We start from the raw sequence: 12,022 nt of genomic DNA on the forward strand, positions 1-12,022 counted from the left end.
TGTGTCTCAGTATAGTTTCCAGGAGGATCTGCTCATACTCTTGCCAGACACAGAGGTGAGATTGATTTACCTGCAGTTTTCCTGGGTCTTCTTTTTTCCCCTTCTTGAAAACGGTGGTTATGTTTGCCCTTTTCCATTCAGTGGGAATTTCACCAGACTGCAATGATTTCTTAAATATGAGGTCTAGCAACCTCATCCACTCAGGAACTGTGTGTGTATGTCATCAGGTCTCATGGACTTGTACATCTTCGGGTTCCTTCTACGTGAAGATGGGTCATACAAAATCTTCCGTCTATATTCCTGACCTTCCTATGAGGGGAGGCCCTTTGTAACTGAGAAATGACACCTCAGAAACATGAGGAATCTTTCTATGCAGGATAAAACATAACTGTTGTGGTCAATGTAGGAGGCATCATGCATCAGGGGTTAGAAAAAAGTTTCTCTATGAATTAACTTTATTTTAGTAGTTATCTTTTTTTCTGTGCTGTGCATACTTGAGAATGCTGTGCATATTATCAACAGTTATATATTCTTTGCCATATCTGGTATTTGTAAGGTCATCTGCCCTGGTACCCTGATAATATGGAGAATGAACTACTGATCTGAATTTACAAAGAATTCTTTTAATTGCATAGATGGTCTAACTTAACACAGATGTTCCTGTCAGAGAGGATGGATATACCTTAGTTGATTTAACATTTTGTGGGTTAGTATAGACGTCATCACTGGGTAGGTGCAGAAGGCTGAATTTTCTCTATCATCAGATTATATATCATAGCTATAATTGTTAAAAAAAAAAAAATACAACAGAGGGCTACAATGATTAAAGTACTGGAACACCTGCCTTATGAAGAATGGCTGAGAGACCTGGGGCTTTTTAATCTGGAGAGAAGACTGAGAGGAGATCTAATTAATATGTATAAATATATGAGGGCTGCACATCAAGAAGGAAGGGACAACCTCTTCTCACTTGTGCCCTGTGACAGGATGAGGGGCAATGGATTCAAGACAGAGCACACGAAGTTCCACCTCAACATAGGGAAGAAATTTTTGACTGTAAGGGTTACAGAGCCCTGGAACAGGCTCCCCAGAGAGGTTGTGAAGTCTTCTTCTCTGAACATTTTCAAGACCCATCTGGATTTATTTCTGAGTGACCTGCCCTAGTTTTCATCCTGCTCTGGCACAGGGGTTGGACTCAATGATCTTCAGAGGGCCTTTCCATCCCCTGACATTACATGTATCTCGTAATTCTGCATTTACCACATTAATAATTTCAAAATCTGTATTTTCAGCCTTACTGCTCACAAAAGAAAGGAAAGATGCTGAAATTCTTGTGAAGGCTGCATAACTCTACGAAGGCTGCAGGTTTATCCTGTTAAAGACTCTATTTAATTATAATTAATTCATGTAAGTATTTTCTAGTAAACATTGAAAGGATCATGTAATTAGATATTTTATTAGAAATATTCTTGTTATTCCTTCTTCCATTCTTACTATACTGATTTTTATTGATAGTTGTGTTGCTATTTAGGTAATAAGAATCTCTCTGTAAATGTGGGGTTCATCCCTTGCATTAAAAAAGAGGCAAGACTCCATCTGTTTTTCTGCGGATGCACATTGGATTTAAAGGCTTTTCAGTTCCCTTTAGTTCTTATGCTCATCTTCCTGAAAGTAGCAGGCAGAAGTGATGATGTACCATCATTCTCATACCATGGAGCCTAAAGTTTTAAGTCATATAAAATGAGAGACAAATCTTATGGCTCTGCTTTCATTCCTTCTTTATACAACAGAGTAATAATCAATGAATAGTCTAATCTAAAGATAAATAAGAGCAGCTTTCCAGGATACCAGACCCATGCAAGATTGTGTGTTTGTCTTCTGGAGAAATTTCCGTGGGCCTTTTCACTCTCCTTCAGAACAGGTGCCTTACAGACACAATATACTTCCTACTCTGTTTTCTGGTGCTTGGAATGCAATACACTTTTCAGCTTTCTACTCTCAGCCCTCCATGCTTGAACTCAGGAAAAAGACTATTAAACACCAGTATTTCAGGCTTGGTATAAAATTCTCGTTTGAAATAAAAAGCTATAGGTTAGAAATTCCCTGCACACTGCTTGGCTGCGATTTCAGGGCACGATTGATTTCTTGGAGCAAATCATCAGGCAGACACCTGCAGGGGTTCCTTACTTGTGCTTAAAGCAGAAGATTGAAACAGAGGAGTGCTCATTTATAGATGAGGGTGTAATTTTACTATTGAGATACACCTGCAAATTTATTTCCAAGAGCTACCAGTTACATTTATATTCTGTTTTCTGACCCGTTCCTTTCAGATGCTGAGGTCTGAATATCAGGATCTCTAGGAAACTGCCACATGCAACCAGAAAACCAATTTGGAACGTGGAGAAACGCATTGAAATGCAACACTTTTTTACGAAACTTCAGTGTCAGAGCTTTGCCTTACACCATCCCTCACATTGTTCCTAACCTCTCAGCAGCAACCACGCGAGCTGAGACGCACGAAACAATTGCAGCCGGCAACATCTGATGATAACCTTGACTGTGACATACATCACCATCACCACTCCGTAAGGACGGAAGGAAACTGACAGCGCAGCGCTCACGGGCCCTGCAAGCAGCGAGAGGGGGAGGCTTCTCTGTTCCTCGCATTAAGGCTCTGCCCTCACGCCCTCCCAGGGGTGCAAACCTTTCTCCTTCTCCCCCCCCTCCTTCCTTCCCAGCCCCAGGCGGCTCCGTGGACCACCTCGGCCCGTCCAGACGGGCAACACCGGATGGTGCCGCCAGATGGCGCAGCGAGACCGCTCTTGGAGCGGAACAGCGGGCGGGGTCGGGAGCGGGAGCGGGTGCGGGTCAGGGAGTCCCGGGCCGGGAGCGGATCTCGGTCTGGGAAATTAGAGGCTTAGTAACAGGGGAGCCACCGCCGAGAGCTGGGAGCCGGGGTGCAGATATGCGGACACGGGAAAGCTGGCTTTCGGGGTGCGGTGCGCAGTCTTTAAGTCCTGAAGTGCCTCGAACAAGTGCCTTTTAATATATTTACTATTTTTATTATTATTATTTATATTATTATCATTGTTAAAGTCTGTGAATTACAAATAGCTTGCAGCTCATGATGCCGTGCGGCTCGCCTGCAGCTCCGGCCTCTGAGCTCGTGTGTCGGTGCTTGTACTGGGGCGTTCTAGCCCGACGGTTTAAGTTGAAATATGGGGGGGTACGAGGATATACGGCATTTCCCACCCGCCGGAGCCCCGCGGAGAAGCAGTGCCGGTGGGAGCCCCGTGATGTGCCAGGATGAGAGCGTCGTGCATGGTTCCAGGAGGCGGGATGCCCCCGGGCTGGGGCTGGGATGCGGGGGCGCGGGGTGTGTCGGGGCCAGGCACCGCTCCCGGCGTCTGAATCCCTGCCGGCTGCGTGCGTGCGTGTGTGTGTGTGAGAGAAGAGGGGAGGAGGGAAGAAGTGGGGTTGGGGGGGAGGGGGGAGGAGGGGGAGATTATTGGCAATGGGCGGGAGAGAAAGAGGCGACTCCTGTTTCCTTTTCTTTCTGCCAGCGCAATCTCGGCTCATTTTCTCTAAGCAATACAAGTTCACGGACGAGCTACATACCTAGCCAGCCCTCCTCTCCCGTCATGGATCTCCCAGGTAAAAAGACCGTTTTCCTCCCCGACGGCTGTTTCTTTTGCAAAATACGATTTGAAATTTTAGCAATAACAAGATGTGGGCTTAGGGCAGCCGGTGGGATGCCTCGGGAGAAGTGCGGGAGGGGTCTCCTCACAACGAGATCTCAGGGTGTTCTGGTGGGCTGGGAAAACTGAGATACAACTTCCCAAGGAGACGCCTGGCGAGGTTTTTGCCTCCTGTGATGTGCGTGCATGTCGGGGTGGGAGCTGGAAGGTGTCTCAGCCAGCCTCTTCCTTGCCGAGAGTTTAGGGAGTCGCCAGGATCGGCTGCAGCGAGGGTAGTAGCCTTCCCTGGGGGACAACGGGTTAGGGATGTACAAGCTAGTCGGTGGCCGGGAGCAGCAGCTCCCTCAGTGAGCAAAAGGGCGGAGGCAGCGGCTCCCAGAGCCCGGCCGGGGCAGCGCCGCGGCGGGGTCGTGGGCTTCGAGGCACTCCGGCCCCCCTCGAACCTTAAGGATAGGGGAGCAGCTCCAGCGGGAGGTAGAGGGGGCATTAAGAACAATCGTGATAGTAAAATATCCTGCTATTGTGGCTGGGGCGTTAGGAGAGGTATAAACCCGGCTCGCAGATGTCGTCCAAAGTGGGTCCGTGGGACCTAGCGGGGTTTCGGAGCCCCCGTCGTCTGTGAGTGTGGAAAAGGGCTGTCCGTGGCTCCTCCACAGGGTGCTTCACCATGGGTCAGGGACGAAACCTGCTGCTGTACCCCAGATGTTCTCGTTTCGAAGTAGTGGGAGACGGCAGAAAGGAAAGGCGCGGGGAGCCCCCGGACAGACCAGGGAGGTCCCTGCCAGACCTGTTGTGCCGGCCGGGGCGCCCAGGGCGGGGAGCGGGGATCAGGATCCGGCCAGGTGCTGCTGGCGGCGTGGTGCCCAGCTCCCGCCCGCCAGCCTGCCCTGCCTCACTGCCGCCTTTGCCCTTGCCAGGCTACTGCGCGCCGCCCGCTCTCTGAGGAGGCTCCTTCGCCCCGCGCGGAGGAGGAGAAGGAGGAGGAGGCGAAGGAGGAGGAGAAGAGGAGGAAGGCGCGGCCCCAGCCGCCGCTGCCCAGCCGCCGTCCCGCAGAGCGCTGGCCGCAGGGCGCCGCGGCGGCAGCAGGCGCGCAGCCCCCTCCGCCTGCCCGCGCCCGCCCGCCCGCCCGCGGCGTCTGGCATGGCGGCGGCGAGCCGGAGAGGCGGCGGCCCGGCGCTGGGCATGGGGCGGCGGCAGCGGGCGGTGCTGCCGGAGCCGGCGGGCGGCTGTTGCTGCTGCCTGGCGGCGGCGCTGCCGCTGCTGCTGCTGCTGCTGCCCGCCGGGTGCCCGGTGCGGGCGCAGAACGACACGGAGCCCATCGTCCTGGAGGGGAAGTGCCTGGTGGTGTGCGACTCCAGCCCTTCGGCCGACGGCGCCATCACCTCCTCCCTGGGGATCTCCGTGCGCTCGGGCAGCGCCAAAGTGGCTTTCTCGGCCACCCGCAGCACCAACCACGAGCCCTCCGAGATGAGCAACCGCACCATGACCATCTACTTCGACCAGGTCAGCTTTGCCTTCGCTGCCCCTCACTCCCCTGCCGGCCTGCCCCTCGTCTCCCTGCGCGGCCATCCCCGCCCCCAGCCCCCCCGTAGCTACACTCTTATTTTCGTTCTTGCTCCCCTTCCATCTTTAAATCCTGACCCACACGCTCACTAGTACTTTTCCAGCTCAACTCCTCAGGAAGAGTTTGGGAAGTTTTTTTAGGTGGCTGCGGGGCTTTCCCGGGGTGGTGGCAGAGTGGGGCGGGAAGAGAGGACGCTGATTTGGTGTCCCGTTCTATCGCTCGTACGGAGGGGGCTTTAACCTGCGAGTTTGTGTGTCGGACGCTTGCGGGGGCATCTTGCAGCTGCGGATTGCCTCAGGCATTCAGAGACGACCTGGAGGGAAGGGTGCGCATTCACCCCCTCACTGCTCCGTCGGAAATTATGATTTTCAAGGGAAGGGGATGACAGAGATTTACCGATGAAGAGTTGCTGGATCTGCCTGTTCCGAGCGCGCTTGGCAATGTCAGAGCATCTCTAAGAGAAAGGGAGGGCTGAGAAAGAAGAGGGTGTTCCCTGCATTATCAGACGAGGCGAACGGTATCCCCGATGGGTTATAAAGGAGTGGTGTTATCCCGCACGGCATACGTCCCATTTTTCCTCCTGATTTTTGTGATGAAATCTACTTTTATTTTCTACCACCTCTGACTCATGAAGTAGTATTGCAAAGTCAGTCAAAATAAGCACACACAAACTGTTTTCTCTGGGTTTTTCTTTTTCCACCTGTCTGTCCACCTGTCATTCGTCTGTCTACCTGTCTTTGCTAATGATTTGGCACAGCTATTCCTTGTGTACAAGATCTCATTAAGTCAGACCACTAGAGAAAAAAATAAAAAAGGGCTTGCTTCATGTATAGCCTACTCTAGACGCTTTACCCTGCAATGCTCAGGTCTCAGGAGTTTGAAGGCTTTCCTCTCTCAGAGCTCCTCCAATAATGGATTAATTTTTAATTCTTTATATATATATATATATACATATGTATTTGGATTTTTTTTTTGTCCTTTCTTGGCAACAATAGGGATTGTCTATTTGGGAGGAAAGGCTTCGTTTGTTTTCGTTTCCTCCTTTGTATTTTTCTTCAATAAAACAAATGTGTCAACTCAGTGCCCCGGGGGCGGGCACAGCAGGGCAGACGGCTCGGGCTCACCGGCTGGCCGCAGGGGATCACCACAGGCCCTTGGGTTTTTCTCCCCTCCTTACTCCTGTCTTTTGAGCCAAAACAGGCTGCCCATGAGAGGCTCGAGCTGGAAGATTTTGCAGGTGCAGAGCATCCTCTCTTCTCTTCTGCTTCCCTCTGCAGTACCACTTTAATTCTTTAACCTATTGAACTCAAGGGCAGGTCTGGTTTCAGTAATGCTAGCTTAAAAAAAAACCATACATTTGCATCATGAGTTGATGAGTTTCAGGGTTTTCTTCTCTAGCCTCCTTCCTCTGTCTGCCGTCCCCCCTTCTGTCCACCCCTCCACCTCTGCCACTTTTGCTTTATTGACAGTACCGTGTGGACATTTGCACTTCATCTAACAGGCTCTGGAGATCATCTCTGTGTTACTAAGTCATTTTATGAACTGTGATGCTTTCAAAATGCCTCTAACTTGGCTCCTTTCCCCTGCAGTGCATTTTTAATTGTGCTGCAAATGCCATTTTGGCTAGTTTTTTACATTGGTCATGGAGCTCATGTCAGATTTTCACTGGCGCTTTTCTAAGGTGCAGCCTGATTTCTCTCTCTTTTTCTCTCTCTCTCCTTTTTGTTTTGTTTGTTTGTTTACTTTCCAGGTATTAGTTAATATTGGCAACCATTTTGATCTTGCTTCCAGTATATTTGTAGCACCAAGAAAAGGGATATATAGTTTCAGTTTCCACGTGGTCAAGGTCTATAACAGACAAACCATCCAGGTGGGTTGTGATCTAAAGAAGGTGCTGGTTTTTTGTGGTTTTGTTTTGGGGGTTTTTTTTGTTGTTGTTGTTGTTTTTTAATGCTCATTTCTAGACAACAAAGTGCATTTAAAAAAACAAGTTAAGAATGAGACTGTAGGTTATTTTATTAAAGGAGTCTATATGCATGAAAGAAATTACACATTGCCTTAGCTTAATTCAACACTCTTTCAGCCTAAACAAAAGTTTAGTGATGTGCACAGGGCAAAAAGGTCATGGAGAGTATTGAGAAAACTCAGATTCTCTCTCTTTGCACTTTTTAGGTAAGTTTAATGCAAAACGGCTACCCAGTGATTTCAGCTTTTGCAGGGGATCAGGACGTCACCAGAGAAGCAGCCAGCAATGGGGTCTTGCTCCACATGGAAAGAGAAGACAAAGTGCATCTCAAACTGGAAAGGGGTAACCTCATGGGAGGGTGGAAATATTCGACCTTTTCCGGCTTCTTAGTATTTCCACTATAAAAGAAGTCCAAATAGGAGACAGATCCATGAGCCGGAGCAAGGATTCAATCAATAATGACACCCTGAACTTGGCAGCACATGACAGTATTTCCAGCCACCCCGTCAGACTGTCACGGTAGAAGAATGATAACCTTCTAAACTCCAACATTTGCTTTGAATATTGACAATTCCTCGGGAACCTGCGCCTCTAATTAGTTTTAGACGACAGTGATCTTTAGGAGAAATGAAATTATCGACCTGAGCAATTTGTACCTGTGATTGTAAAGTCAATTTTGGATTTTATTGTTGGGATCATTGACTTTCTAATTATTTTTTAAATTTTTTTTCTTCTTTTTTTTTTTTTTTTTTTTTTCCTCCTCCTCTTTTTTCTTTCTCTTGTTGTCCCAATGAGACAAATAACTCAGACCACACAATTGGTGGCTCACTCCAGAGCCAGAAGAATGAAGTGTTCAGCCCAATGAGGTGTTCTTTCCACACTTTATTTCTTTGTGTTGTATAGCCTTAAGGAAAAAGAGAAAAAAAAAAAAAAAAGGAAAAAAAAAAGAAAAAAAGAAAAGAAAAAAAAAAGAATGGCTTCAGTCTCAGTCCTGTATTTTTCTGGGGGAGGGGAATTCTGGACATTACTGTGTCAAGAAGTGCTTTATCCAGTGAAGCAAAATTTGCACGATTGGAACCTTATTTGTTTTGTGTTGTTTGTGTTTTTCATCGTCTTTTTCTTTTTCCCGATTTTTGTTTGTGTGTGCTAAAAATGTAAGCTAGATTGATCAATAAGACAAAACAAAGCACATATATACCCTGTAGCTCTAAGTAAAGCTAACCAGTGAACAATTCTGTCTGCACTTCCCAGCTGATCTTTATAGACCTATTTAGAGAAAGAAAGAAAGATCCAGAGAGCTACATGATCCTTCAGTTACCATCTGGGGACCCGTAAAGGAACTGACATTTCTGAATTGTCCTGGTGTTTCTAGAAGCAACAATGGAGGCTTTGAATATATTCTCTGACCATACCTTAAATTATATACTCACTTTACATTACCGACAGTATTTTGGGTGCTTTGGTCATATATTTCTTTGATGTATTTGTCCACTAATGCTTGAGTACACATTGTGGAAGCACGGAGAGGTGGCAAAGCAAACTCTTCCTCTTCCAAATTAAATGAAACCATCTCCACTTGACCTGTCCATGGCAGTTATTGGAGGAGCTGCTGCTAGCATCTTTGACAGCCTTTGGGAAAGGGGTCTCAGAGGATCAGCAAATGTTCCAGAAGTTTCATGGGTGCCATGCATTTATTGGCTGTGTGTGCGCTTCCCAATACAAATGGCCTCAGAATTCTGGGGGTCAACTGACACTGGTACTTGAGATTAGGAAAAGTTATTACCCTAACTGACAAGAGGTAAAATATCAGGCTAACATCAAATGCATCCTTTTATCTCATTCTCAAAATACAGATCTTGTTTCTTTGTTTTTTTTTTTAAATGAAGGTTGTTGTATTAGTGTGGTGGGGAAAATGTTGCTTGAGGAGATTCAGGAGGAATGTTTATGTTATTTTATATGATTTTTATTTTCTCTGATTTAATTTGCAATATTCATCTTGCTATTATTCTCACAAGAGTGGATGTGTATAAGAATAATTTTTGTTGCATTTACTTCTGCCAAAAACAAATATAATGCAAAGGCATTTGCAGCAAATCGGTGGTAGCTATGTTGTATTTCAAAATGATGGTGGACATGTCATTTTCATTGTAAATTTATCATTAAAGGGACAAAGTCAATTAAAATCATATATTCTTAAAAAAAATCATCTGTGTTGCTTACAATACCTCAGATAACTAAACGTAGGCCAATTTAATATTTTTTTATATTTTCATCATTGATGCTCTTTGTTTGCTTTGGCATTTCACTTTGCCAGTTACAGAATGAATGGGTTGCAGGTAGCATTTTCTGCTTTCTCCTTATGCACTGGCATGACTGCACTGTTTCCAGTTGCAAAATATCACAGGGCTATGTTTAAATAAGTGAAATAAAAAGGGAGTCAGCAGCAGCCTTTTTCTATTAAGATCTGGAAATAGCTATGAAAATAATTGTTTTAATGGTAGATATTGTAAAATTATTTTTAAATCTAAGTTTTTGTGTTTCCAGCTTTATCGTGTTGTGCAAGAAAATAGCATAATGTGTTCAAGGTCTTAGGTTTTCAGTTTCTATTACCTTTCCTCACTATGATGTTGTGTTGTTTGTTTTTTTTTAATTTTGCTTACCATGATCAGTTTCAGTTTTCCTATTTACCTCAGCTCATCTGGATTGAAGCAGGCAATGACATCTTATTTCTGGCCCTCTCCTAAGCCAGACAAGGCCAATGACAAGGTTTGCTTGGACATACTCTTGGAAATCCCTTAAGCCACTGAAGCTACAGAATCTGAATATCCCACTTCATGTACTCAAGTTCAGTAATTCTGGTGATGGATATTTTATAAAGCTAAATATGTGTATATGGTAACCTACCTTCTGAATTTAAAGAAGGTATTAATTATACTGCCTCTCTCTCTTTTCTTCATGTATCCTAAGCTATTCATGCTAAGCTATAGCGTTTGAATTGTTCTGCAAATAGTTAAATGAAAACTGGGCAGTAAATTCTTATTGTAAAATTATCATAACCTTTTTAAAATTGTTTCTTGCAATATTTATTTCCCTTTTTACTTAATTTTTTACCTGAGTTTGGGAAGGTTCAATCTACTAGTCATTGGAAACAGCCGACATTTTATACACATAGAAGATGTTGATAACCTGATATATTTTATGTTAGGGAAAACTACAACCACTATGGAATGCAACAAGAACTGTTATTATCTGAGGCCACGTAAAGGAGCCTCCTCATACATTAAAAGTAAGCTTATCAAAAGTAATTTCTATAAATAAATCCATTGGGTAACATTCAGGGTTGCTGTAAATCCAATGTTGAGGGGCACCATGGGAGTTAATAAGTGTAAAACATGTTGCAGCTGTGAAAAAAGCCCATGGCACAGTAATGGCTCTGGTTCCTGAGGGACTAATAATACAACATTGCTTCCAACAGATTTCAAACTTTCTCATAAGTTGCTATGTGAAGTGATCATAAGGTATTTCAATGGAAACATTGTATGTTTCATTGTTTTCCCTCCAGGGACCAGTTGTGACCCTCTCACCTGGGTGTCTTTGGGAGCCTCTGTTTTAGTGTTCCTTCAGCATATTTTTAGCAGGGTAGAAATCAGGACTTGTATTGGGGATTATAAATACTCCACTGCCTTCCTCTGAGTTTTTGAGCTACATATCCACAGTTTTCATACAGTCTTTCAAAAGCCTGTGTGCCCTGCCCTCCCCTGAGGCAGTAGGTGTGATGGATGTGCAGTGTCCCTCATTACTGGCCAGCATCCTGCAAGCTGGATCTGTTTATTTCGGGTGGAAGGAGGAGAGAGAGGGAGACAGTGAAACCAGGGAGTTGTTTGGAAGTTACAGTGTGCTTGTTGTCTGTGGCTTTTTTAACTTCTAAAAGAACATTTTGTTTTTATTGACCAAATTTGTATCTTGGACAATCTGTTAAAGTAGAAGCTAAAAGGGCTTGTTTACTGATGGAGTTATTCAGAAATAGCTGAAAGTGGTTTCATGTCCTTGTAACATGACATTCATTTCCGGAATATGCAGGGTCACAGGTAGCATTGTTTAAAAATAGTTGTTACAGTTAATAGTTTGCTTCAATTCAGGATAACTTTTTAGTATTAACAAGCACTCAAAAGTAAGTATCATAATATATGTCATCATTTTAATGAGTAATGACTTGTCATCTGAAGTCCATTAAACAGTTATACCTAACTAAAGAAAAACAATTGATTAACCTGTTTTTATTTATTGTTGAAAGACCAGAGAATGTCATTGACATAATCCATAATTTCTAGATTTGGAACCACACACTGTCTTGAACAATTATTCTAGGGTCATGTTTGATGAGGCATGCCATGCCCATTTTTAAGGATGATAGTACATAATGATTTATTGTAAAAATACTAATTTTCTTAATGGAGCAAATTCTTTTATTCATCTTGTCTTCATCTTTGAGAATGCTCAAAATAGAACTTTATGATTGCTGGCCACCTGTTATCTAAGTCACATTAACAGGTTTTAAACTCCTGAGAATTACCTATACCCAATCATAGCTGTAGTTAGACACAGACCAGGCTGCTGACTAGATGATGGGCAAACATTTGGTTAGCATCTTATTTAATAAAGTATCAGCAAAATGCAAGTGCTCCACAATAAAATAAATACATTGTCATGTAATGCTAATTCAGTGCGCATCTATAGAGGAGTTTTTAAAAAACATCAATGGTATTTGGCTTGAACTGTAGGATATGGATTTTG

The 12,022-nt window shown here is 44.7% G+C and overlaps 1 protein-coding gene across 2 annotated transcripts; it reads left to right on the plus strand.

Annotated features, from left to right (window-relative positions):
* Positions 1-2,587: 2,587 nt before the first annotated feature.
* CBLN2 (cerebellin 2 precursor) lies at positions 2,588-9,431 on the plus strand. Of its 2 annotated transcripts, XM_071737059.1 has the most exons (5): positions 2,590-2,696; positions 3,564-3,654; positions 4,616-5,201; positions 7,013-7,132; positions 7,435-9,431. In XM_071737059.1, the coding sequence occupies exons 3-5, from the start codon at positions 4,839-4,841 to the stop codon at positions 7,630-7,632; spliced, it is 681 nt and encodes a 226-aa protein (XP_071593160.1). In that variant the 5' UTR covers positions 2,590-2,696; positions 3,564-3,654; positions 4,616-4,838; the 3' UTR covers positions 7,633-9,431. The 2 variants fall into 2 exon arrangements, with proteins under 2 accessions (XP_071593161.1, XP_071593160.1); XM_071737060.1 differs by lacking the exon at positions 7,013-7,132 and having other exon boundaries at positions 2,588-2,696.
* Positions 9,432-12,022: the final 2,591 nt, after the last annotated feature.

The sequence above is a fragment of the Heliangelus exortis genome, chromosome 2 (genome assembly GCF_036169615.1).
Source record: "Heliangelus exortis chromosome 2, bHelExo1.hap1, whole genome shotgun sequence".
In the NCBI taxonomy this organism is placed as follows: domain Eukaryota; kingdom Metazoa; phylum Chordata; class Aves; order Apodiformes; family Trochilidae; genus Heliangelus; species Heliangelus exortis.

What these genes read in the sequence shown, in the direction of transcription:
- CBLN2 (XM_071737059.1), top strand. Translation starts at nt 4,839, where the DNA reads ATGGCGGCGGCGAGCCGGAGAGGCGGCGGCCCGGCGCTGGGCATGGGG. An exon ending in TGACCATCTACTTCGACCAG is followed by an intron (nt 5,202 to 7,012) that starts GTCAGCTTTGCC and finishes TTTACTTTCCAG; the next exon opens with GTATTAGTTAATATTGGCAA. An exon ending in ATAACAGACAAACCATCCAG is followed by an intron (nt 7,133 to 7,434) that starts GTGGGTTGTGAT and finishes TGCACTTTTTAG; the next exon opens with GTAAGTTTAATGCAAAACGG.